General features: G+C 42.5%; 4 protein-coding genes and 1 long non-coding RNA gene across 7 annotated transcripts; 2 read left to right on the forward strand and 3 right to left on the reverse strand.

The window, feature by feature from the left end:
- Nucleotides 1-53: 53 nt before the first annotated feature.
- ghrh (growth hormone releasing hormone) lies at nt 54-3,132 on the forward strand. The gene is made up of 5 exons (XM_060069382.1): nt 54-644; nt 904-1,012; nt 1,733-1,834; nt 2,396-2,500; nt 2,813-3,132. The coding sequence occupies exons 2-5, from the start codon at nt 933-935 to the stop codon at nt 2,994-2,996; spliced, it is 471 nt and encodes a 156-aa protein (XP_059925365.1). The 5' UTR covers nt 54-644; nt 904-932; the 3' UTR covers nt 2,997-3,132.
- A 243-nt stretch (nt 3,133-3,375) lies between these two features.
- rpn2 (ribophorin II) lies at nt 3,376-13,954 on the reverse strand. Of its 2 annotated transcripts, XM_060069368.1 has the most exons (18): nt 13,810-13,954; nt 13,318-13,505; nt 13,020-13,115; nt 12,567-12,742; nt 11,364-11,439; nt 11,053-11,187; nt 10,778-10,954; nt 9,904-10,022; nt 9,581-9,686; nt 7,899-7,990; nt 7,593-7,707; nt 7,256-7,450; nt 6,960-7,046; nt 6,746-6,841; nt 6,217-6,292; nt 5,312-5,441; nt 4,661-4,753; nt 3,376-4,195 (listed from the first exon to the last, which is right to left on the reverse strand). In XM_060069368.1, the coding sequence occupies exons 1-17, from the start codon at nt 13,820-13,822 to the stop codon at nt 4,702-4,704; spliced, it is 1,929 nt and encodes a 642-aa protein (XP_059925351.1). In that variant the 5' UTR covers nt 13,823-13,954; the 3' UTR covers nt 3,376-4,195; nt 4,661-4,701. The 2 variants fall into 2 exon arrangements, with proteins under 2 accessions (XP_059925351.1, XP_059925352.1); XM_060069369.1 differs by lacking the exon at nt 4,661-4,753.
- A 515-nt stretch (nt 13,955-14,469) lies between these two features.
- mybl2b (v-myb avian myeloblastosis viral oncogene homolog-like 2b) lies at nt 14,470-21,960 on the reverse strand. 2 transcript variants are annotated; one of them, XM_060069360.1, is made up of 15 exons: nt 21,829-21,960; nt 20,422-20,518; nt 20,265-20,336; nt 20,003-20,095; nt 19,615-19,835; nt 18,587-18,719; nt 18,445-18,498; nt 17,903-18,112; nt 17,330-17,602; nt 16,960-17,102; nt 16,599-16,698; nt 16,396-16,503; nt 15,622-15,738; nt 15,382-15,519; nt 14,470-15,121 (listed from the first exon to the last, which is right to left on the reverse strand). In XM_060069360.1, the coding sequence occupies exons 1-15, from the start codon at nt 21,951-21,953 to the stop codon at nt 14,993-14,995; spliced, it is 2,013 nt and encodes a 670-aa protein (XP_059925343.1). In that variant the 5' UTR covers nt 21,954-21,960; the 3' UTR covers nt 14,470-14,992. The 2 variants fall into 2 exon arrangements, with proteins under 2 accessions (XP_059925343.1, XP_059925344.1); XM_060069361.1 differs by lacking the exon at nt 21,829-21,960 and adding an exon at nt 20,951-21,209.
- On the forward strand, nt 21,360-22,053 carry LOC132470623 (uncharacterized). Its single transcript, XR_009528674.1, has 2 exons — nt 21,360-21,742; nt 21,833-22,053. It is a non-coding gene; the product is annotated as an uncharacterized LOC132470623 (long non-coding RNA).
- Nucleotides 22,054-22,493: 440 nt separating this feature from the next.
- Nucleotides 22,494-26,283, reverse strand: ift52 (intraflagellar transport 52 homolog (Chlamydomonas)). The gene is made up of 13 exons (XM_060069378.1): nt 25,917-26,283; nt 25,707-25,794; nt 25,343-25,472; nt 25,133-25,208; nt 24,936-25,007; nt 24,410-24,536; nt 24,217-24,300; nt 24,032-24,100; nt 23,804-23,958; nt 23,640-23,727; nt 23,161-23,269; nt 22,922-23,070; nt 22,494-22,841 (listed from the first exon to the last, which is right to left on the reverse strand). The coding sequence occupies exons 1-13, from the start codon at nt 26,033-26,035 to the stop codon at nt 22,803-22,805; spliced, it is 1,305 nt and encodes a 434-aa protein (XP_059925361.1). The 5' UTR covers nt 26,036-26,283; the 3' UTR covers nt 22,494-22,802.
- Nucleotides 26,284-26,421: the final 138 nt, after the last annotated feature.

Genomic DNA, 26,421 nt, shown 5'->3' on the forward strand with positions numbered 1-26,421 from the left:
GTTCCACAGGCAGACCGCTATGTTTTAATAGCACAGTAAAGATTACAAATAAATATAGATACTAAAGAAATCAACGATTTCTACTTGGTGTATTCACATATAAAAAAACAAATCTATGTTTAAAATATGATTATTATAATTTTTTATATCTTTATTTAACTTAAATTTAACAATGCAGGTAAGAAAAGCTAAAGAGAGTGACAACGAACGGGACAGGAGGACATCATAACAACCAGAGCCACACACTATAGTCTAGTATATAGTTGTATTTTGTTACTAATGTAGGCAGAAGATTGGAGAAATGAAATGGAAAGAGTGGGGGGAAAGTAAGAAACCACAGAGAGGGACATGGAGAAATATAGTGGTGGGGGTGGACGAGAGAGAGAGATCATGTTGACACCTGCACAGAGAGAAGACCGCAATTCCCTATGATGTCACTGGCACTCAGAGGTCCAGTATAACTGACCATGCCGCCTTTCCATTCAGAGCAAAGATTAAGATACACACTGTTCCAGAGCGTCCTCTGTCCTGTCCTGTCCTGTCCTGTCCTTGCTGAACACAGAGTTGGAGATGAGAAGAGGAGAGAGCATCACATACTGAAAGGACTGCAGGTGATTTCAGGATTCACAGAGAACTTCACAGAGGTAATTTTAACCACATCACCCTGTTGCAAGTCAAAAGATAATAGCCTACCATTTAAGTAAAAACATGTAAACATATTTTAATTATTTCTCGGTTTAATGGCATTAAACCGTTTTAGTTTTAGTTTTTTGTGTGTGTTTGATTTTAGGTTTGGACTGCTTTTTAGACCCTATTGCCACCAGTATGAAGTTAATTCCCAGTGGATGCAACGGGTTTGCGTTTTGTAATTCTTTGTATTTACTTCTCTGTCCATTCATCCAGTCGTCCTCTCTTCTTCGGAAAGACCCCTGATGATGTGGAAAAATGCCATGCTGCTATTTTGTTATCTGTTCGTGTCCTTATCGTGTTCCCCGATATATCCATCTTTCAGGTCAGTCATTTATGTTGCTTTATTTGTGAGAAAATGCGTTAATGCGTTAATGTTGATGCAACTATTAATTTGTGCCTTATTTGACCTAAATTGTATCCCTTTACAAAATACCAATAGCAATATTATCAATATTATAAATACCAATATTAATCGAAACAATTATCTATATATTTACCATTATTATTGTTGATCATATTATTGATTTAATTATTACGATCATCATGAGAAAATGATATATATGTAGATTTCAGCAAGATCACATGCCATAATTATTAAAAAACGTTATCACTAGAAACAGTATTATCATGCTTTGATTAAAGAGCTCTACATGCTCTTTCACATGCCTGACAGACAATAATTACAGTTTTAAACTGTAAATTGAAAAGAGGAAAAAACAAGTGAATTCCACCTTTTGACATGTCAATAACAAAATAACCAAATTGTATGCGCACCGATAAGGATTAACAAAGAAATACACGCTCTTCACAGTACAATGCTTTTCAATCTTGTTGTACTTGTTGTACAGCAGTCAATAGCAAAGAAAACAAGCATTTAAGCACAAAAGAAAAGACAATAGTCTATTTAACATTTAGAATTAATATATTTACACGATTTTTTTAGTTTGTCAAAAAAACTTGTTACTATAATAGGTCAGTAATGAAATCCAAGTGTCCTAGTGTAATATTCACCTTATTGTTTTACTGCGTGTTTCTGTTTCAGGTTTGGTCAGAGAGACACTTCCATTGTGCTGACATCCTCCATAGAGGATCCACTGAGACTGTTGGAGGAAGATGGAGCTCCTTCTACTTCAGTGGAGCTGCGGTCAGTTAAAAAAACCCACTATTAGAGCCGTGATGACACAGGCATGACGTTGACACACACGGGACATTGGGACACATCATTGGTAAACTTCCTGGCATTTAATAACAAGGGTTAAAACATAGTTAGATTCCCAATGTCTGTACCCTACCTGACCATACTAACATAACATTCATTTAGCTGATGCTTTTATACAAAGTGAGCTGTGATTATTGCAATCAAAAATTAAAATAACAAACAGTGCATGAATTATACAATTTATTAACCTGAAACTGCTAAACTGAAACAGCACTTAAAGCAAACTGTTTGAAGTGCTGTAATATAAAAATATGTATTTACATTTTTGATATGTCCATCCTGCTCTTCAATGGCATGTGTCTGAATTCACTCAAGCCGATATCGATAAAAGTGTCTAGCTAAATTATTTAAATGTTAATTGTTGATGCATATGCATACCAATAAAGAGCGGTTTGGTCCTTACATTACAAAAGCCTTTGCCTGCCAATGATACGATCGAGTTATACTGCCTACATTTAAAGGTACTTTCTGAATGTGTCATTTCAGCTCAGGGCGACATGCAGATGCGGTCTTCACCAACCGCTACAGAAAGGTTCTGGGACAGATCTCCGCAAGGAGGTTTCTTCAAACCATTATGGGAAAAAGACTACAGTAGGTCACTGTTGGTTATTAATCTACAAATTGAGCTGGAATAGTGGCTATAGGGTGTTAGACTTCCAGCTGAAAGGTACTGGGTTTGATCCCCAATGTTGTGGACCAGCCTAATCTGCAGATATCATTGAGTTCCCAAAACCCCTACCTGCCTATTCAATAAATAATTAATGACATGTCTAAATTCACTCACTTCAAAGAATTTTGTGTAAAAGACTACTTTATCAGACTAAATCGAAAATAGTGGTAATCACATAAAGGATTTTCCTATGTCTTGAGCGATGCAAGCAACAAGACGTCTTTATTTTTCAGAAATGAAAGTGTGGACTTTGTGAAGAGACACCAGTTGGGCATCTTTAAGAGGACCTATGAAGAGGGTCACACAACCTTCCACAGACGGGCATATAGAGCAGTACAACAGAAGGTGACCAACTCCACAAAGCCTGCCAGCAATACACACTCAAACACCTGCATCAACCTCTTTCTTTTGCTTTGACTTTAAGCATACTTTTGTTTTTAAACCCAAACCATGTTTCAACAAGACAGCCTTCGTATCTGATCTTTGACGTTGATTATTAATAAGTGTGTTGAGAAGGTGTTAAAGGGGACTTATTATACCACCAGGTGTGAGTGTGATTAGCCTTACAAGCCGTTTCGAAAATCTGCCTAATATGACATCACTAGTGGGTGTGTCCACCTAGATCTGTGCTGGATAGATGAACAATGTTTACTTCAGTCCACTGGGTAGGCTGGTAGATAGATCTATCCAGCACAGATCTAGGTGGACACACCCACTAGTGATGTCATATTAGGCAGATTTTCGAAATGGCTTGTAAGGCTAATCACACTCACACCTGGTGGTATAATAAGTCCCCTTTAACCCAAGCTCCCGAAGTACATTCAGCCTCTTCTTTTTTTTTTTTTTTTAAAAGGATTGCTTTGATTTCTTGGGATATTTGAAATGTTCCTTACAAATTACAAAAAAATATTTCCCCATTAAAGCCATGAAGCAAAAAAGGATCTTTGCAACGCACACTTAAGAACGATGAAGAGTCAAATCATTTTTTAAAATTTTTTTAATTCCATATTTTTCTTTACAAAAACACCTAGTTTCTTGAAATTACTCATGAATCCACAATTCATTGACTTTCGACAGCTAGCTTTCAAATAGTTGGTTTCAATGGCTACAAATAACGAATGTGTCAGTGCTACGTTGGTACGATTACAGCTGTAGACCAAACCAAGCTTTTCTTCTTTTTTTTTTTACAAGACCAGGTGGACCAATTCAGCCATCAGAAACAGGAATGTACAACAAAAGAAATATCGAACCAACAACCACCAGAGAAATGCAACCCAATTCCCACGGGGATACCACATTGACCACAGATTGATTAGCAGACACTGGCATTTTGGACACGCAAGAACAAAAAACAGGGGCAGGAAGTGCAGCCATTGGTAGCTTTTCCAGCCCTCAGTAGAAACATTGTTTAAAAAAACGTTCCCCTCCCCCGGATACACTCATCTCATTTTCAATCATTTTGGGGGAATAAAATTAAGAAAAAAATAAACGGCATTTTCAAAATCATAATTTTGTTTAAAGAAATACCAGGGCCTTTTTTGTCTAATTGTATGCGTGTCCTCGGGGGAAATTCTCAGGATCTTCTAAAAATTGTGTGTCCTCATTTCTTCTCCATTCTGTAAGAGAAAAACACAAGTTCAGGCACAGTCAATTAATGTCAGTCTTAATAAGTCCATCATTTGACCAATGGGCATTTGCATGCAATTCTGTGTGCAACATAGCATGTATTCCTTCATGAAAAAATGAATGCAAAAAAAAAATCTTTGCATAATGATTAGGAATACTATGGTAAACTGGAAACTGCAAATAAATGTAGCAACAACCAGTAACATAGAATACACACAGCCCCAGTATGGTACACAGACAACACTTTGGGATACATCCATGGAGCGATTAGTAGAACTCAAGTTAGAACTGCAGCAAGATGATATGGGGGGGACCAGGAAAATGAGGAGGAAGGAGGGAGGGTCAAGTGCATGTAATGCGAACAATAAAGAATCACACAGTGAATGAGCAGCCATGCAATCTACCGGCTAAGGATGGAGATGCACTGGGATTCAAATCCATAAGGATGCCCTTACTTTAGCCTTGAGGACCATCCATTTTGTTACAAAGGTGGCCATTAACGAAGGCTCCTATACTTTGCCAATCTACTACTTTGCTCAGCGGCAATCCTGAAAGAGTAAAGGAGAGATTTAGAGTAAAGTAAGCAGATGTTGAAAGAGACAGAGGAACAGGTTGTAATTACACGCTACTAAACAGAAGCAGGGAGGGCGAGAGAGAAGAGAGAAACGGTCATGTCGGCCAATCGGGGGTAATTCAAGGAGAACTAAAGTAAGGGTAGACCGTAACACTTTTTGTGTGTCGAGCTGTGAAGTATTTGCGTCTTCAGCTACCAAAAATTGCCCCGTTAGCCTTTTGAGGGCCCCAAGCAAAACCACCTCTCCCTCAGAAGTAGCTTTTCTCCCGGGCCCATGGCAGAGCCCCAACTCACAGGTGTAAAGAGCTGCACTTGTGTGTCAAGGGCGCGGGGGGGGGGGCACTGCTACTGTGGTCTAGAGCCCTTCAGCTCAGAGGACCACCATTGAACTTCCAGCCCCTATTTGCCGACCAGCGACCCGTGAGGAGGGGCTGATGCGGCGGGCTTTCTTTCTGTGATCAAGGGCTGCCATCTTCAAGGGTTCCACTAGCCTGAGCTGGCTGAGGAAGAGAGGCGTTTCAGAATCGCCTACCTCTTCACTGCTTTCTGGGCCAGCATTCGGTTGCCTGCGAGGAAGGTGAGACTGCCGATGATGGCCAGGTACTTGAGGGTCTGGAACATGTCGAGGTGGGTCCAGTACACGTACATAAGGCCCAGCATGGCTGCAGGATAAAGACAACAACCATGGAATCATCAGTATATTCCACCTTTAGATATATACAAGGGAACAGAACAAGGTCTGTATTGGGGGAAAATGAGAGCAATTTATTAGGACTGTGCCATACACACATAACAATAGACAGTACAGTAGAACACAGCTATTTCGTTATAAAAGGTGTTTAGCAGTGGGATGAGGAGATCAAGAAGCCATCTAAATTAGGTTCTGAATATAGTACTCTAGTCTGTATAGTAAGAATCTTAACCCAAAATATTTGGGATTGTATCTTTTTGCGCATGCAGTCTAGCCTTTGGGGCATGCATTTAACAGTAATCTAGCCATTTATTGTAAACATGTATATCTAAGATTCTTACTATACTTTTCTAGCTCCGTGTATGATATTGGAGAGTCGTATAGGAAATTTATGTTTGGTATTTGTGCCTTCGATACACGTAGGGAAGGCGATTGGTCGCAGACCAACACCAGCGCCCTATTCAAAGACTTTGTCGTCAACCATTTGCCTTATCAAGGCCGAGCACAAAATCGTTGGAAATAAATGTATCATCACGAATGAGAGTGTAAGGGAGTGCAACTTTTGATAAACAACAGTGTAAAAATAAACACCAATACCTCCAAATATAAATACATGGAGTGAACAATGAGTTCCATAAATACCAAACAAAGGAGCCGTTTTGGTTTTAATAGCTTGCTGGCCTCAACAATAGGGGTTGAAATTGAGGTTATGCAACCGATTCATTTGTGGAGCGTCGAGGTCTCACCTGCGTGTCCGATGTGGAAGAGCACGACGCTGGGGGACATGCTGAAGTTGGAGATGTTGGCCCCCAGCTTCATCCACTACACAGACACAAAAGGAGAGAGACAGACAGACAGACATAGGGGGTTGAGTAAGAGAGTGGGAGACAAAAGCAGAATGTTGTTTTCAGACTGAAGCAGCATAACAAAAGCATACAAAAAAATAAATTGCATTGTTGTCTTGTCTTTTATTCACCACTCCACCCCCAGGCCGGGGTTAATTTTTTAAATAAAACATTGAGTCTGCTATTGTCAAATAACAGGAGTCAATGAGGACTCATTTATGGACGATGACCGTGTCTTTGCGGCTTGGTTTAAGAGCTTTTCTTAGAACAAGAGCAAATTATCAATAAAAACAAACAAGCCAACATTTACATGTGTCACTGTACAGACAAATAATCAAAATTAAAGGAATCCTACAAGAATTTCGTGCACAAATGTGCAACCATTTAAAAATAAATCAGTTTACATAGCAAGTGATAGGGAAGGGCTTACCAGAATAAGCAGCAAGAGGAAGGGAGAGAGGATGAGGGCTGTGAAGGCATTGGAGACCACAGTGGGAGGCTTCTTCTCAGGCTCCCTGAACAGGTGCTGCACATGGAAGGGGACGGGGGTTAGGAGATCAAACGTACGTCAAGGCCTGGAAGCTTCCTAGTCGTTCCAGACAACAAGCAAATCCGCTCGCAGGCACACCCTGACGGAGTGTTACCTGGATCTCTGGCTTGGGGATGTAGAGGGTCTTGGGCTGGATGACAGCCGGGGCCTCCTCGTCCAGGAACTTCAGGATAACATCGGCCTGGTTGGACGGACAGAGGGCTAGGGTTAAGTGCATGTCAAGGCTTTACAGGCTTAAACAGCTACGAGAATTGAACAAAGATGGGAGTCGCTGGTTGTGAAACATCATTGGATTCCAAGCTGGCCCGACTCTCCCAACGAACCGGAGCTCAATAGGGATGCAGTAGCAGCCTCAAAATAAACCGAGATCCCAGTGTCAGGAGTGCTCACCACGTTCCACAGAATTGGGTTCTCCAGAGTGGCGTCTCCCACCATGAGGTGCAGGGAGTAGGTGCCCGACATGGAGTCAAACTCAGACTTGCGCTCAACCATGTCCAACTCAAACTTGTAGAGGTTCTTGCTGTCCGGCTCTGCCACAAACACGACCTCCTGCCCCGTCTTCTGGTTCAGCAGTCGGACGAAAGTCTGGAGAATAATAAAAGACCAAAGCGTCAGCTTCGAGAAGACACAATTTACCCAATTACATTTGTACAAAGAGATGCTCTGATTTCTGCCCGTGGTTCAGGAAGAGCATAAAGCATAGACAGTCCCACACGAGAGAACCCACCTGATGAGGGGTAAGTTCCACCCCAGTGTTCACATCAACCAGCTGGAAGGTCATGGCAAAGTTCTGGTGGCTGTCGGCCGTGAAGGAGTCCTTGGATTTAGAGGGGAATTCCACCCTGGATTATAAGAGAGTTCAAAAAAGGAAATATATTAAACCAATAGGGGAATCCCTCAAAATTATTTAAGGCCCAAGACGTAATTCCTAAGCATTGCATTTCATACAACAACATACTTGGTTAGGCAGATTGTATTTGTTCAAATTAAGCTTATTCACTTTTTCATTTCTCATACTTTGACTAGTTTTTACCTGCTGGTCTTTGTGCCAATGCTCTGGTCCTTATCCACAATGGACAGGTCCATGTTTGTAATGGCCACCTCTGTAGACACCTTCACTTTAAGCTGCAGGGGAGGAAAGATGGGAGAAATACAAATACAAGTTCACGAAGGTGAAGTAAAAACAAGAAATTTCATAAGTGTAGGATGGACCGGATCTAAATGGCCGGCAAAGTGAATTGGCTAGAGCTAAAGCCTTTTTTGAGATTGTTGAGGCCTAAAATGCCTGATGTTGCGTGAGCTTTTTCAAAAAGTTGCGGTGTTTTTTATGTTTTTGTTGCGATTACAATGCGAGGAAATTAAATTTGCGATGAATTTGTGATTTTCCTGTTGTTAAATATTAAGTTATTACTGAAAAAAACATTAATTAAAAGATCAAAAACACTGAGAAATGGTCCTATGAATAATTGGTTCTTGATTCTTTCTGCGCTAGCAATTGACTTGGATGCCAAAGCCTGTGTCATAGTATCTGCCTCGTCGTCTGACGTCCTGCCTGCAGTTCTGTAGTTATGTTTCGCGGTGGCAAAATGCTTATCAATGGAAGATTTCCGCTTATGTTCCACCACAATATTGCATGCAGTGCAAAATAATTTCCCCCCGCTTTCATGTAGAATACCAGGATAGTGCTTTTACTATTTACAATTAGGGCATCTAGCAGACGCTTTTATCCAAAGCGTCTAATATTACACACCGACGGCAGAGTCAACCATGCAAGGCGCCAGCCAGCTCAGGAGCAGTTAGGGTCAAGTGTCTTGCTCAGGGACACATCAACACTTAGCTAGGAGGAGCTGGGGATTGAACTAGCAACCTTTCGGTTTTCAAGACAACTGCTTCCTGAGCTAAGCCGACCCCATTTCACGATCTTCCGCAGTTATTTTGCTCGGCAAGTGTGAAACGTTGGACGCGCACATGCAGCATGAATGCTTGAAGTAGTAAACACAAGAGTAAGGCGGAAGGTAGTTTGTTGACGTCAGTTCAAGACAACGCCACTGATCATATTTGCGGGAAAGCTGCGGGGGTTGGTTAAAATTGCGACACCGCCCTGAATTTGCGGTGATTGGTTGATGTTGCATTGAAGTTGCAAACCGCAACATCACGAAATCCTGGAGGGTCTGTAAGCCCCCCCACCACAATAAAAACCACATCCCCTCAAATTAAGTTAGAAGTGAACATGAATCCATAATTGCTGTGGACTAGAACATTTCAAAGCTAACCAGTGACACCCACAATCAAATTTTAATTTGCATAACTTTAAACAACCTGCCTCAGTACCGACAACATATCGTTACCACCATGTATAAGAAAAGGTAAAAGTCAAAATAGGTAATTCAACCACACATAACCAGAAAGAGTGAAGCATTGAACATAGTTTAGCCTGTATATTTTTGCACTTGTATCTTTAGTGCCATTTTCGCCGTCTTTATGACTCTTTAGTAACTTCAAATTTTTCTTTCTCAAATGCCTACCACACACATATCAATACCAATCATTTTAATTTTCAGGCTGACCCTGTTTTGTGCTGAGCCCCTGATCAACTAAACACTGAGACCGCATCTGAACAATATTTTTCATAAAAAGCATTCCTGGGCCTTTACTTTCTATAGAGTCTATGTTGTGAGTTGCAAGCCTGTGAATTTGACACACTTCTCAACTTACCTCAACGTGATTGGCTACCAGTCGGCTGTCTCCGGTCACAGCAACGGTGAACTGGTAGTAGCCACTTGCCGGCTGGCTGGACATGAAGTTCAGCTCAAATAGACCACTAAGGGGGGAAAACAAGTGAGAAACAATGAGGTGGAAGACTTGTATGGTACAACTCCGGCACTGCCCCTACAAGACCTTTAGAGTGAGATGGGCAAACAACTGGTACTGCACCGATGGAAAATGAGGCTCCTATCCAAGTTACTTTGTTGGAGGGAAGGTAGCCCCTTATATCTTAGGCCCCCGGACAGAGATAACCAGGCTCCTATATAACGTACTCTCTGAGGGTGAACGGGGTCTGGCTGAGGACAACGCTCTTGGTGGCCAGGGCAGTGGCGCTCTCCACCAGCACGCTGGCAGCGCCCATGGGCTGAGACAGGACGTCGGTGATCAGGAGCTGTTGAGGGAAAAAACACACAAACAGGGTCAACGTCAGGGCATGTTCTCTAGAGAACACAAACCACAGCTCTGTGAAAAGGACTTGTATGGGTTGTGCCTTGATGTGGGATCAATCTACTGATTCACAAGCTTCAATCAGAATACACTTTGTGGAGATGTGCTACTGCCTCGGTTGCCACTATTATGTTGAGATGTGCCGTCCGTCTCTGATGCAAATATTATGCACTACTAGTACGCCTAATCTCATACTTTACATACCCTGTGCTGTATGTATGTATGGACATTTTTAGGTTGCATTGAAGCTCTGCCGTAACCGAGTCGAAGTCGTACTGATACGAAAACCCCTGACGTGATTGGTTGTTCTGCGTTGGTTTTACCAATTCAACCCTTCTGGTCTCCACCAGCTACATTGCACACAGTGAAAGATACGCACTATGAATGGACTTCATTTTCCTTTTCTGATTAATCGGTTGCACAAATATTCACAACTTGAAATTACGTGTTTGGACTACTAACTACCACCAATAATAACAAATTGACAACAATATATTTGTTGTTTTTGTTTTAACTAGTGCTCGCGGTCCACAAGTCGTTTCAGACAGAGTTGTTCCGATTTTTATTCATTCTACGCCAATTTTTGATCAAATGCTTAGGTTGTCCTCAGCCTCAGTTGTAAGTAACTCTGGAGGAAAAAGCATTTGCTAACCGAGCAGATGAGCTCATGCATGACAGTGGATGGTTGGCAGGGCGTACCTGCAGGGTGGGTTTGCTGTGGGACACGGTGGCCGGGCCCTCGGCTCTCACAACCACTGGCACATGGAAGCGGTTGCTGGAGAGGGCGACGGCGGCACCCGCCACGCTGAAGGCCTCCGACATGGAGTCCCAGGACTTCTTACTGAAGATGGAGTTCACCAGCTGGATGACCTGCTCCTGTGTTCGGGGAGGAAGGAGGTTTGCTCAGTCAGAAGTCTGACATGGGAGGACCTTACCATCTGATTTCACATGCTGCCGTGTTAACCGGATGATACCTCTTTCAAGGGAGGCTCCACGTCCAAGTGGTCGGACAAGCCGTAGGCGGCCACCACAAAGTCGGCAGTGGCCTCGAGCCCCTCCTCGAACTGCAGGTAAAGGCCCCCCAGATCGTCCAAACGAGCCGTCAGATCCTTAAAGAAAGAGAACAAGAAAACGAGTTAAATGCTATATAATGATTAGATGCTTAAATGCTATATAATGATTCATCTGAATAACATGAAAACATTGTCCGAATTTTAACTTTACTCTATTAATTGCTGAATGGCACGACAGCACCACTTGGTGGATTAATTGCTGCAGTACTCACTTCGATTTCTTCCACAAATCCCCCCAGCTCAGCCTGTTGGGAGAGGCGGGCAGCTGTCTGCAGGGCCAAGGTAATGCTGGGAACACAAGATTACAAGATTAGAGTAGAAGGATAATATTATAGTGGTATATAGATGAGTGATCCTTAAATATTTGACAATAAATTATATAAGATAAACATGAATGGAGATACCTCTACTACACAGGTCTATACATCAAATATAACAATTAACCCTACAAGAATTATAATAACCTTTAATAATATAAATTTAAGACTTGCAATAGTCAAATTCAACCTAGTGGGCAATGGATGAAACATGAAAACATAGTACTACTTAGGGCCCGACCGATTTATCGGCCTGCCGATTTAATCGGCCGATTATAGCCTTTTTGAAAATAATCGGCATCGGCCAAAAAGACGCCGATTACAACCGATTATTATTATTTTTATTTTTTTTTTAAATGTTATTGCGATTAGTATCCTGCAGATTGCGCACCTACTCGCCTTGCTAACTAACAACTTTAGCTGGAGTAAAAAAGAGGAGATTGAATTTTACCGTACAACATGAAAGCACGCTCGCTCAGGCAGCTGCGCGCTCACCTCACCAATGTACACAAGACGCGTTGTTTGAGCATGTTGTGCCTGTTTTTCTTTAGGTCCCAGGCCATGTTAATTTGTTATACTGTAGACTCTAACGGTGAGACCATACTGCTCAGCACGCACGTGTTAGTCACTGCTCACGAGCGCAGCACATTGGGAGTTAGTTATTTATTTTACATTTTACATTACACTCATTTTTGACTGTAAATGTATTCTAAAACACTCAAAGGTTCTGCATTCAATTCACATATTCGTCAAAAGTGTTTAAAGTATATTTAAGGTATCAAAAACTACGTTTTATATGTTTTTTTTTTTGTTTTTTTTAATCGGCCGATTAAATCGTAATCGTAATTTTTCTCTGAAAATAATCGGCATCGGCACTCAAAAATCAATATCGGTCGGGCCCTAGTACTACTACTTGGTGCCAAACTAAAGTTTAAGTATTTATTTAAGAAACAACTTGAATGTAGTTCTGTCACCATATTCGTTTGCAGATCATTTGGATTCTTAAAACCCATTCCAAATTGCCTTACAACCCTAGAAACAGATAACACCATTATTAAATGTCCAGATGGGGATAAAGTCAACCAAACGAGAGCTTACGCCACAACATTCTCCTCCTTGTTGATGCGCACCCGGAGGGCGGTAACCACCTCCTGGGATGCCAGTGGAAGGCCCAGAGCGGTGAGGGCTCCCACAGCATGGTGGATCTGGGCCACAGTCGAGTCCTCGCTCACAGCCGCCAGGAGAATATCTCTGGTTTCATTGGACAATGGGATCTAAATGGGAGCAAAAGTATCATGTGGAGCAAAACATTGACATAACAGACATCCATTCAGATTGTGGGCATACCGTCACAAATGGTTTGTCAACCATGGAGGTGCAACATAAATTTTTTTTTTTTTCAAACATTACGTTACTGTGACCCAGTTACCGATTGTAGTTGGGTCACATACTTGGATAGAGATAAACACACACCCACACCCACACACAACCCTGTTAAAAAGTTTAAACATTGAATGATCTGCAAAATAAAGTTATTTTGTGAAGCCATACCTCACATCCTGCTAGGGCTTGACTGGCCACTGCAGCATAGAAGAGGGAGTCCACACTTGTTGGATCGAGCTGGGCCTTAAGGAACTGGCATGCTTCCTGCAAACATAAAAAAAATACTCGTTTGAGGTTGATGGGGTATAACGTTAGCGAGATCCATCTTTGTAGCAGTGTAAATGTAACTGCTATTGACGTAAAACTATACATTCCAGGGTTCATTGATAACCTAGCTTCCGGGATATTTCTGAATAACAGCTATGTGGAGCTATGAATATTCACAAACAATCCAACACTCGCTCACATCTTGGTCGGCAACACCCGCTCCGAGCTTTGCCAGACCGACGATAGAGTAGTATGCAGACTGGAGGTCCGTGAAGTGCTGGCCGAGGAAGGTCTGGAGCCTCGCCACATCAGACAGGGAGAGGTAATGGGACGGTGTGAGTGCCTGTGCTCCGAGAGCAAAGCCGAAGAGGAACACCCGTAGCCAGCCTGTGGACAGAAGGCAGTAGCGATTCATTAGCCGCATGCAAGAGTGCAGGGAATGTTTTATTTGAACATTTGAATCAAAATTTCTTCCGCATCCATCGTGTAGGACCGATTCATTCATTTAGCTCCTTAGCATTTCCCCGCCCGTGGCACTCGTTGTCTAACAATGTAGCCCACATAAGGATTCTGAAACCCTCGTGCATTTTCTGGTAAAAGCATACAATAACAAGGAGATCTTACGAAGAAAAAAGGCTCAAGCAACACAAATATACGGAAGTTGTCAAAAATAACGAAGGAATTGTCTTACTAGTTTGGGCCATGTCTTGCAATCTAATGCAGCGTCACCAAAAACCGAATATAGCTTCCGGTACTTGAGAATCGTGTCAGTCCAACACTATAATCCTTTCAAAATAAATGTTCACGTGTAATATTGAGAGACATTACGACGCCGTAAGACAACATAATTACTCAGGAATGACCTCCAGTGTTTATTACATGCATTTCACTTAAGATGTGTATTGTAAGATGAACTAGTGTCATTTCTGTCGGATTTTGACCTTTCATAAGAGTGCACCAAGCGCTTCCGTCAGTTTAAACCATTACTTTGAAAACCGACCATGAAGTTAATTATTTACTGTGTAGTCCCATTTCCATTTACTTTAAAATAATTTCTAGTTATTGTTCACATGTTAAGATTAATGCACATTAAAATGCAATTAATTTTTGTAAGAAATATTAAAATTAGTGTGCTTCATTTTATCTCCTCGGCGAAATACTGACGTTAATTTGCATTGATGTGGAAGCGCAGCATTGGCCAGCTGCTCCGACACCCGGAATCATAACGTCTGCGCAATGCTCTTTGCCATTGATAGCAAAAAATACGAATGACAAAAATAACTGTAATTATACATGCGGTTTCCTTTTTTTTATGTCTCCATACAATACATCTACCAATCGGGACACTTCATTGCTTCTTATTCTACAATACTTTTATTTATTTTTTACATTGTGTAATGTACATAACCTGAGCGTACTTTCAAACGCTATTAAAACACTATGCTTTGTACTCATCAGGTGACTAATAACAAATCACATTCTCTTCCCCCCCGCTTATAATCCTTCTGATCAATCATTTACATTCATTATTGCTTTTCCCCAAACAGATTTCAAGTGCAAAAATGTCTTGACAGAAAGGGATTTGCATATCGTTTTACAAAACCACCTACAAAAAGGGTATTTTGAACCAGTGACCTATTGTAAAGTCCTCCACACACACACACACACACGTTGACTATCCCAGCTAAATGATTGGGTATAATCCAGCCTATTACATTAATACACTAGTTTTATAAATGTCACTATTCAAAATCATTGCTTTGTTCGAATAATCTACAATCTGAGCCAATTAGGAAGATGGTGACTTCGTTTTGGCGTGTTGAGGAATGAAAAGAGTTTGAAGGAGAGTCTAGAGAGAGAGAAAAGAAGGGCAATTAGGACAGGATGAGCGCGCGGTTTGCGGTTCGTGATCGGAGGGACCGCAGGTAGCGTCTGGCTTTCTCGGTCATTATGAGCTGGTCCTTGGTTCTTCCACACACGACCATCTCCCAGTCTTTTGACATCTACAAAAGGAAATCATTTGTGTTAATAACAACCACGTTTCAATGTGAGGCTCAAGAATATATATTTTCAAGCGAATAATATATTTTGATGCATGAGGTTAGGGCCCTTAGCTCAGGGACACCTACATGCAGGCTCAATGCGGGCATCGGGCTTCGAACTCGACCTAGAACCTTTGGGCCGGGAGCAACACCCCTAATCCCAGTCTATCCTATCCTGTCCCGCTCCAAGCATGTTAAATTCAGGCTACAGTGTGTCGCACCGGCTTAAGGGGCAGGGAGCAGGGCTGGGGCCTGCACTCGCTGGGCTCCATGAGGAAGCCTTGGTCCAACACGTTCTCATCCCTCTTGGTGCAAAACGAAGACGACAGGTCCAGGGTCATGGAGAGCGAAGTCTCCGCCTGAGGACCAAGAAAAATAAAGGATGAATAGAAGTTCGTTTTTTGGTTCCCAGTGATAGTAATAATAACATTACATTACATACATTGAGAGGACCCCCCTACCTGTGTGGAGCGTTTTGGTTCAGGCTTATTAGGTTTGAGTTTGGTGGCTAGTGTCTTCCTACAGTCGATTACGTCTAGCGCCAAAGACTTGCGCACTTTCTTCATAGGAGGTCGATGCTGGAAAGACAAAAAACGCATTTAGATCCAAGTGACTTCTATAATGGATTTTGAAATTACATATATGAGATGCTTTAGTTCAAAACATTTGACACAAATGAGGTTCAACATAAAGCATAAAACATTACCAAATGACTGAATAAGAGTTGCCTCAGGGGTCAACCAGTTAATAATACAAATTAGCTGTGGCGCATTTGGTCGTTTGTCCTTTTGAATTAATGCCTCTGCAAAAGGCAATATTAAAAAAGAATGGTCAATTAGCAAAATAAGGACTTGATACATCTTTGAGGACTTTCCTTGTATTAAAATAACCGTTGCAAGTGCATTTGACAATAAGGTTTATCTCAAAAGAGTGCAAACTTTGACAAATGGTTCTAACTAGAACTGAATAACAGATATTTCTGACCAGTCTTCTGAGAAAGATTATCTTATGAAATAAGAAGCTGGCAAACCCCAAATAACCCCAGCGCCAGAATAATAGTTAGGGTTAGGGTTATTTATAGTTGCTAGTATTTATATACCATATATTGCATTTACAAATTCAGGAATCATTCGGGAATCAATTGCTAAACACGTTACAGCCAGTACACCAAATGTCGAAGCAAATAAGTCAGCATTCCTTGTGTCAATCAGTAAGCAGAGGCCATCAGGACCCACCATGGATTTGCGGCGAGGCTCAGGAGTACTCTGGATCGTCACCAGTTCAATCCCAGCCTCCCGGAGCATGACTTCGTTCAGATCGTCTTCCAGGTTAGGAGTCTGAGGCTGAGAATACAGAGGGGTGGAAGGAGGCGTTTCAGACACATGGAGGTTGTTGTGAAGGTAAAACCTCTTTATTCTGCACTCGCATAGGAACTCACCAAAGGCTGCAACGGCCCATATTTCTCCATGGCATTTTTGAATGGCGTCGGGGTTCGTGGAGTAGTACATAGTTCTGACTTGTGATTTGGTGTAATAAACCTACACAGGAACATTTTATGAATTAAAAAAAGAAAAGAAAAATTAGAACGTTTTCTTATCACGAGATGTTTTATCCAAAGGGACTTTTATGTGAAACGGAGCAGGGAAGGGATAAACATCTAAGGACGCCTACAAGTAGTTAGCAGACATCTAGGGGACGGCCTTGCCTCTTGACTATCCAGCCTCATACTGTAAGGACCATTAGCTTAATAACTAACATGTACAAGGAGTATACATCGAGAGCTCATGGCTACCACGTACACTGAGTTTTCCTTCTGGATTTGGGGCGTCTTGTCTCGCTGTAGCGGGGTGGTGACGGTGGCCTTCTGACTGCATACCGGTGTGGACGTCAGAGACGGATTCTCCAGATCGTGGGAGTCCTGCTTTGTCCACATGTTAAGGAACTGAAAGACAATACCCCTTTGTTATGGAATGCATCGAGATAGTAGTGACAAGAACGGATCAAAATGTAACGTCACTTGCTCGGTAAAATATGGCAAGCAAAAACGAAACGATATAGTGAACATTAATTTGTGCATACAAAAATAATCAGCCTCTGGTTCAATTAGTTTGTTACCAGATTGATTGGATTTAACACCCGTATCAAAACTTGATGGTAGTCAATGTTTACCTGTGAGGGAGAGAAGGACAGGATCTTGACGGGCGTGCTCTTGGGTGTCATAGAGTTGCCGTCTCCAGGGGACAGGGCGATGCGGCGGCGGCTCCGTCGGTGGAGTATGGAGGGCGGCGTGATGCCCCCTGGAGAAATGGGGATGAGCTCGCCTTTGTTGCCCTTGCTGAGCTCCTGCAGAGCGCTGCCTTCCAGGCGGAACTGGTGTCGCTCGGGGCTCTGGCTGTCCTCAGCCAGGTCGAACGCCGAAAGGTTGCACCAACCATCGATGTCCTGGTATGACAGACAAGGATGGTTCTTAAGTACCGGTTAGGGACTTGGGAAGAAGCATCCTGCTTTAGTGTTGGCGTTCGTCTCCCAGCAGAGGCTTCTGGGACGGTTCAAACCCCAACGTCCATAATCTACCTATGGGCATCCTTGAGAAAGTTGCCAAAGTGCTTCTTAATGAGCAGCATCTCAAGTCACATTGGGAAAGAGCGTCAACTTAATGCTTTAATAGTAGTAGATGGCCCATTGATTTGAACATCTACGTTATCAAAATAAACTACTTGATAGGGGAGAAACCGGACCCACCCCATCTACCATGTCCATCACTTCTTTTAACACCGGGCCGGTGGGGGAGAGGAAGCCAGAGCTGTCCACCACCCAGCTGGTTTCTGCTGAGGCGTCAGGCTCCATTTTGGGGCTCAACGTCTCCTTCGAAGACGAAGAAGGAGGATGAGGATCCACAGAAGGAGCTGCTATCCTTTGAGCACATTTTCGGTCAGTTGGAGTCATAATTTCCTGCGAAACAGAACAGAAAAACTATAAGGAGGTGGGGGGGGGGGGGGGGGGGGGGACAGTAACTGCTGTAGTTGTGCAAGCTTTCCTGAATAAATAACAATATGCCTTTATGGACCGGAATGAGAGATAGTAAACAGAGGTAGAAGAAGAAAAGGAATGATTATATTTCACATGGGACTGCAGGCTGGACTAAAACCTGTTCGCTACAAGGGGCAGTGACCCCCCTATATGGCAGGAACACAAACATGACAATTCGAGTGGAATTTTACTCATACTTCCAATGCAGGTTTTACTTCCCCACCCTCTTTTGAAGCAGCCAATCTGCCCCTTACCTGGGTAGATATTTTCTGTGCTGGCTCCTTGTCCGCTTCAGAGCTATGGGGCATCTGTGAAACCAGGTAAGAATTCAGCTCTGCCTTAAATCAAAGTCATTTTACAAAAAGTACTGCTGCCATTTCACTGACAGTTAATCACCTGCAAGTCTTTATCAGCACGAGCCAACAGCTCCTCATACTCATTTGGCTTGAAGACCGCCCCAGCAAAGAAGCCCATCTCCAGCTTTCTTTTAATGGTGGAGTTCCAGTGATTCTTTACGGCATTGTCCGTTCTGTTTTTAAAAACAGATGCATTAATTAATGATATACATACAAACACTGAGGGCATGACATCAACGGTGTGCAATACGAGTGAAGATTCTATAATATTAAAAGTCCTTTGATGAACCTAAATGGTTTTATAGTGAATACGGGTAGGGATAGGGTATGCATCTGAAGGGCAAGATAGGAATCATGTTGAATCACAGATAACAATTTGTGGGTGTGGATCTCAAGAAACTGCAGCCAATCGGCAGGCATCCTTGGCGAAATGTCTACCTTTAAATTCAAATGCATCTGAATTCACTTTGAATAAATGCATCTGCTTAATATCTAAATGTATTGTACATTTATTATCTCAGGATAGGGATGCAGACAATAACGGCTGGGTCGTTGGACCACCTAGTCCCCAAACACGCCATTGTAATCCTCGCCCTTTAAAGGCACCCAGTGCAACTTTATGTAAACATTCAATGAAAAATAAACATTCAATTTCTAGTCTTTTTTACACGTAGTAAGTTTCAATAACTCCATACCATTACATATCGACATTCAAGGAGCAAAGATGAGACGTCGTTGTGTGGTGAGAACTGATAGAAAATCATAAACAACAACAATCGCCGGTGGGGAGAAGCCATTTTTCCATTGACTGGAAGCCTGCTTTATTTATTGTAGGTTACAAAAAATAAAGAAAATGGCGGCATTGTTGTTGTTATCGATTTTGTATCAGTTCTCACCACACAACGACATCTCATCTTTGCTGCTTAAATGTCGGTATGTAATGGTATGGAGTTATTGAAACTTACTACGTGTAAAAAAGACTAGAAATTGAATGTTTATTTTTAAGCCTCGAAAGTTGCACTGGGTGCCTTTAATTAAAAACTTTTCATTCATCCAAAGCATAGCTACCTTCCAGGAAGCAGTTTGGCTATCTCCGCCCAGCGGTTACCAAGCACACAGTGGGCCTTGTAGATAATCAGGTCCTCCTCGGCCATCCAGGATGACTTCTTCACGTCGGGGTTCAGATGGTTGTGCCAGCGCTCTCGACACTGCTTCCCCAGGCGGCCTTTCAGCTGTTTGGCAACCAACGCCCACTGCTTGTTCCCATACTGGTGGACCAGTTCTATGACCTAAAGTAGGGCAAAGAAAAAAGAGACACACAAAGAGAGAGATCAAATGAATAAAACATCAACAAAGCCAGCAGATGATTTTAACAACCACAGTAGTATATTATTCATATAAAGCTATTGTGACAGTTAATTTGGCGGTCACTGCCAAGATACAAGGAAGACTTTACCTTCTCATCCTCTTCTTTTGTCCATGGTCCTTTGACTAGATCTGGATCCAAAACCTTGAACCACCGGTGCTGACACTGCTGTTCAGTGTGATTCTGAAGAATATAAGCATATGTCCAAATGTGAGAAGGAGGTGCAATATAAATAGAAGCCTCGTGAGTTTTCCATATCAGAATACAAATCTAAGTCAGTCCAACTCATGAATACATAAAATATTCACTCAGTATATTGATATGCATGTCTCAAAAGCACAGCACAACTCACCGGTATGAAGTTTGAAATGCATTTCCAATCAGCAGGTCCCACTTTTTGAACCAGCGCCTTAAGGTTGTCATCCTACATTAATCAAACATGAGTTAGTTAGACATTTGAGGAAACAAAATAGCAAAACTTAATTAATCAGACGTGTTGAAAGGCTCACCTCTTCCTGCGTCCATTTAACCTTTACTTTTCCACAATCCTTCGCTTCTGCCACGTCGGATTCCGTGTCCTGACACATGGCTTCTTCGCCATCTTCGCTGTGTAGGTTTAATATGTGATTAAAATAGACCACTACTAGCGTGCCTATCGACTCCCACCACTGCAGCCGGCCTGATCACCAAGTGTCTTTCAATGGCTGACTCTAGCATTTAGGCCGGCTTCGAGACTTCACAGCAGGCTCAAATAGGAAGTTTCTCAATTTCTAAAGTGCGTAAAAGCTGATTCTAGATCATGACTGTCTAAAAGGTATTAACGTCATCAATAAAATAAAGACGTTTAACAGAGAAAGAAAACTGGTTGCTAACATCCTGAAACCTCATGTAGTGAAAAGGGCGGCAGAGACAATCGACCATTAAAAAAGGAAATGCATTCCGATTCACAACCTATTTAATCAAACTTGATTACCTTTAAGTAACAATCTAGTTGGATGCAATTAAAGAAATATTCAGCGGATTTGCAATGTTTCTTACCCTCTCGACCACCAGGACATCGCCCAGACAACAGTTGTTTACAATCAGAATTAGTTATATATATATATATGCTTGCTCTTGCACGTGCAAATGCATGTATTGTCGATAATAGATCGTGATCTCCAGATTACTTGTTGGGAGATACTTGTATCTGCACTTCGATATTAAACTGTTCGCCGTTGTGTTGAAAAAGGCGGACGAATCGATCAGCTGGAAAGCTTGTTGTCCCCGCTCAAGTAATCTTATCGCGCGCCCTTATTTTGTCCTGGAAACAAGGATATGACGCACTTGCGCAACGTGTGGTGCGCAAAGTGCAGTTCTCAACTGCCTACAAAATGCCCCACTATATTCCACTATGTCTTCCGAAAATGTTATACTTAATAAACCCTTAATAAGAGATACCTTTCATGAAAATGTATGTTGTACTTACACGATGTATGTCCATCTGAGCAAGAGTCATATTCACCGGTGTTAATTAGTTTTTGGTCTAAGTTATCACGTTCAATGCGAAAATGATCACGAAATGATCACGATTGAAATCAGATCATTTCTATCGGTGGCTTTAAAGTCGGCCTAGGCTACCTTTTTTCATATATATGAAAAATTCTCGTCCATTTATCGAACAAGAAATAGGGCAAACACGAAGTGTGGAGAAATGTTTCGTATCGGATTGCTCAGACGCCAGGTGACTTAATTAGAGTCGTTTGGATGGTTTAAAACACCTGGTTTTCTGATTGCCGGCGTGCACTCACTGGATGAGAGGAAACATGGAGGCTGAACGTCTACATACAGGTACATTTAAAAAAAAAAAAGTTGTGTTCTCTTTCTGATCGGATTAAAAGTTTAATGCAGTAATGTTTTTGTTCGTCACTTTATACCTAGACACGAGAAGCTTTGATGGTTCCTCGACGTCAGAGCTAGACAGGGCATTCTTTGGGGAGCGGAATGAACTGTCTACTTTGTCATATGGCCATCTGTCTGGATCACGAATGTCAAACGACATGGCAAATGCATCCTCAGCGGGAAGGCTGCACACTCCAACATCTCTCTGTCAAGTGTATGTGTCTTCTCCCTGCCACGATGATCTGAACGCCTCAACCAGGCGAGGTCCCAAATCCCAAACGCCTGGGTTCTTCGATGGAAAGGTCTCGACCCCGAACCAGAACGAGATGCACCAGAAGCCCAGGGTGGTGGTGTCTTTTGAGCAGTCCCTTATTGACGTTTCAGCATCCCAACTTCCATGGGACCTTTCGCTCATCAAGACGGACATCGGGCCCCACCCCTACGTTGAATCCACAGCATTGGAGTCCACGTTGAGTCCGACGCTTCGCTTAGCAACTCTATCACTAGTAGAGTTTGCCTCTCCAATATGGCCGGAGGCTCCGCCCAAACGGGCATAGCACAGTCGTTGGAAACAATATGCTTTTGGTCCCCCAGGTAGCTGGGCAGTAAATGGTCTATTTGATATATTCAGCCCACAAGATGCATGCAGAATTAATGGTAATGAACTGTTATGGAACCCCTACAATACTTATTTTAAAAATTGACATTCCAATAAAGTTTTTTAATCAATGTATTTAATTTATTTACAGTACAGAATATTCATTCATCACACCATTGTTTTGTTTCGACAATATGCTGACTTGTTATATATTTTTATGCGGGCCTTCTCTGCAAAACATCCACTTGACTTTATCCACATGTATTGTGTGCTATACACCTGATATCAGACCACCTTTTCTGGCCTTAGACATGGTCAAATTGCATTAAGGCCACCATGCCTGTTGCTTTAATCCATCAGTTTTATGGACTTCTGAAAACAGGCTATGAATCTACAGTATTCTGAATCTAATCAGAATGTGGAAAACGGTGCCTCCGTGTTCTCGTGTTCCTGTAAAGAACACATTGGATCAGTGTCTTGACATTGCACAATTAAGATTCATTTTATGATGTGTTCATCGACCAGCTCACCTGATTTAATTTTTTGAAGGCAACCACCTGGAAAAAAATGTGTTCGAGAATGTGTTTGGCGTCTCTCTGGTCTTTATCCAACTTTCCCGTCACCCCCAAAATCTCCCCGCATTTGCGCACGTAAAACTCAAGATCGTCATCCGAGGTACCTGAGGAAGAACGTACACATTAATTTAAAGACATCCATCTAGTGCCACCGCCTGTCCTGCAAATGACACGGAATATCCCTGAAAACTCACATTTATTGGAAAGCTGTGCCAGGCGCACCATCTCTGAGGAGAAAGCCTCATCCAGGTCAAACAGGTCCAGCATGGGTGGGGGCAGATCCCTGAACGCAGGCGGGAAGACCTAAAGTGGACAGCAACCAATTTTTAATTTATACACACAGTGGACCACGGGCAGTTATCAGTAATAGCAATAAAATGATGAATTCCAATATCAAAAATCCAGATGAAACAAGTAATAACAGCTAATATGAAAAGAGGGATACAAATAGGGCACACAATTGAAAGTGTACCCGATCCCCCTTTCCAGAGATCTGAGAGACATTAACATTGAATTCTAATTCCATCCCCCCTACCCAGATCTCTCAGATCTACAAGAGCCGTTGCTGAAACAAGAAAACGCTGTCGCACGTATTGCTCGTATGACCCATGGCAACGTGTTCGAAATAATGAATTGATCGAAGAAATGAGTCATGGCGGGGAGAGAAGCTCACAGCAGGTTGAAGCGGAGGTAGCGGCGTCTCAAACTGGGGCGTGATCAACTGCAGGGGCTCATGCTTCACATTGAGTTGCTGGTAAGCGCTGCAAAAAAATCAGTCTGTTATTTGATAGATAGAGTCAGTGGTTACAGACATCGTTCTTGTCATCGAGTAGGTACCTTATTACTTGAGGCAAGGTGTTTGTGGACAGTTTGAACATTGACATATCGAAGAGGGAGGTGAAGTCCCTGGGGTTCTCCTCCCCCTCCTGCAAGCACACCCGGAGGCGGTCGGACAGGCGCCCTGTGTCTGGTAGCATGGTGTAATCTGTGATCTACGCAAGGGGAGTAGCAGATCGGTGAAAATTGTCTGCAGTTACTATAGGGTTCAGAATCATGTCTCGTTACCTCTGGGTCGTCAGCATCAATCTGATTTAGTTGGATGTTGTCGCTCGTCAGCCACTGAACCACCACATCCTGATGGGTGGGAAGAAACATTGTCAGGCCACAAAACCACAACCAGCTCTCTCCACAAACGTCCAAACCAAAATAGGAATGCTGTGTGATTTTGAATCGAACTAAAACGCACTAACCAATATTTTACTGTTCTCCTCTTTGTCAAGGTACTGGTCACTAAACATGTGGCAGGAGCCAAGAACGGCAAGCTTTCCCATCTCCTTCGATGAGAAGACACGACACAACAGTCAGATATCGGCTGTCTCATGTAGAGGTATGCAAACACCTTCCCTGGTATTTATTAGAAGACGTGTGGAAGCTGATGCTCACCTTTGCCTGGTAGAAGGCTAGGATAGGCCGGTTAAGGGGGAAGCAGACAGAGCCGGTGGAAAGAACAGCTATGGCGGGCTTCATCACGCTTAGCGTAGCCCCGTATGGGTACACGAAGGTCAGAGCCCTGCTCAGCGTACACAACACAAAGACAGCAGTGTTTCCTCAGAGGGCAGAACAGCTTTAATAAAGCACAAGATAAGAGATTAGATGAGGTACGGTATTTTACCCATCCCCCAGGGGAAATTGTGACATGAAAGCAACCCACATCCGTTCAAAAACTAATATAATACAAATATTAATTTACTAAATAAGAACAATTCTATTTACAAATAAAATGTTCCATCTATATATATATATATATATATATATATATATATATATATATATATATACATACATACATACATACATACATACATACATACATACATACATACATACATACAGATGAAAGCCTCAACAGGTACCTGAATAAGGAACAAGAGGGCAAAGGGGAAAAGAGGGATGAGAGGGGAGAACTCACTGAGCATTATTCCTGGTGCTGTCATCCTCTGTGGTCCCCGGCACCACTTTACCTGCGGCACGACTGATTTCTCTAAAGTAGGACAGGATGGGGGGGGGGGGGCGCAAACAGCTTGTCAAAGCCATGTGAAAAGCTATGTCATATAATGTTAACATAAGTGAGCTCAAAGGCTTAATGTAAGCACGGTTTTAACACACCTGTTTAATACGCCGTTAGATACGAGGGCCTCCTTAGGATGAAAGTATTTGTAATAAACATTCCTCACCACTGCATCTGTCATTTTGAGGGAGGAAAATAAATCTTATCAAGCCTTCACGTTGCAAAGTTATATGTTATTGAGTATACCACACACACACACACACACACACACACACACACACACACACACACACACACACACACAGTACCATTATTGACCATGATTCCGAATTCCTCCAGGAGAAAGTTGATGTTGGTGTCGTACTTGGTTTCTCCTCCCTCACCGAGCATCACCAGGATGTCCCCTCCTTCGTCTAGATACTGCTTCAGCACCTCCAGCTTGAACACAATGGCGAAACACCTTCAAATCCCAAAGACTACACCACATCTGAATAATTAACACCCTTTTCAATACCAGGTTGCCAACACATTTTGGTTGTTTATTCTTTATAGTGTGGTAGACTCCATAGAGAAAAGCCTGAGTGTGCAGCTCCATCACAATAGCATACTATACTTAAGTTTATCGCTGAATGATAACGGTGATAAGGAAAAGGTTAATGTGATTGTTTTTACCTCCGATGCGGTAAACTTCTCTCTTGGCCCAGCAGTTATCCACAATTTGACGCCTTTCAGCTTTTCCGAGGACAGCTCCTCTTTAATACTTTAGGAAAGAGGGTTTTTTTTATATTGAAATTAACAGCCCATTTGAGATTTGCATGAACTAAAAGGAGTAGCATCAAAGTTGCATGCTGTTGGCCAGTGTGTTTTCTCATTTAAAATTACCTCTGTATCTTCCATTGAGCCTTGAGTCGCTTCTGAAGAGACTTGTACCCGTTGCTAGCCGTAAACAACTCCTTCTTTGAAGCGTTCAACACCACCGTGTTGCGCTGTTCCTTGTCCATGTTTAGAGTCTGTCGGAGCAGCTAGTAGTTACGAGCCCTGCAGCAACGCTTACATTCGACCGTTAGCTCGTAGCTTCTCCGCCACAACACCTCAATCTACGTGCATACCCAAGGAGCAATTACTTTCTGATTTCGCCCAAACAAAAAGGTTTGATGTTCTACGATAGCTTACTCCTCCCATCAGAAGTTCATTTTTTGCTAGCTTGATCCAAGCTGGTTGCACTGATGCATTGTGGGAGGAAACGGTAACCATAGGCGCAGACTTCATAGCAACCCGCTTTTACCCGACCCGTTTCGACGTCTTCATAAAAGTGACCTCACCGATAAGAAGTCTATGCTAAAGCAGCGGTAATGGGAGAAAATCAGGGCAACCTGATAGCCGCCAA

This window comes from Gadus macrocephalus, chromosome 13, assembly GCF_031168955.1.
Source record: "Gadus macrocephalus chromosome 13, ASM3116895v1".
In the NCBI taxonomy this organism is placed as follows: Eukaryota; Metazoa; Chordata; class Actinopteri; order Gadiformes; family Gadidae; genus Gadus; species Gadus macrocephalus.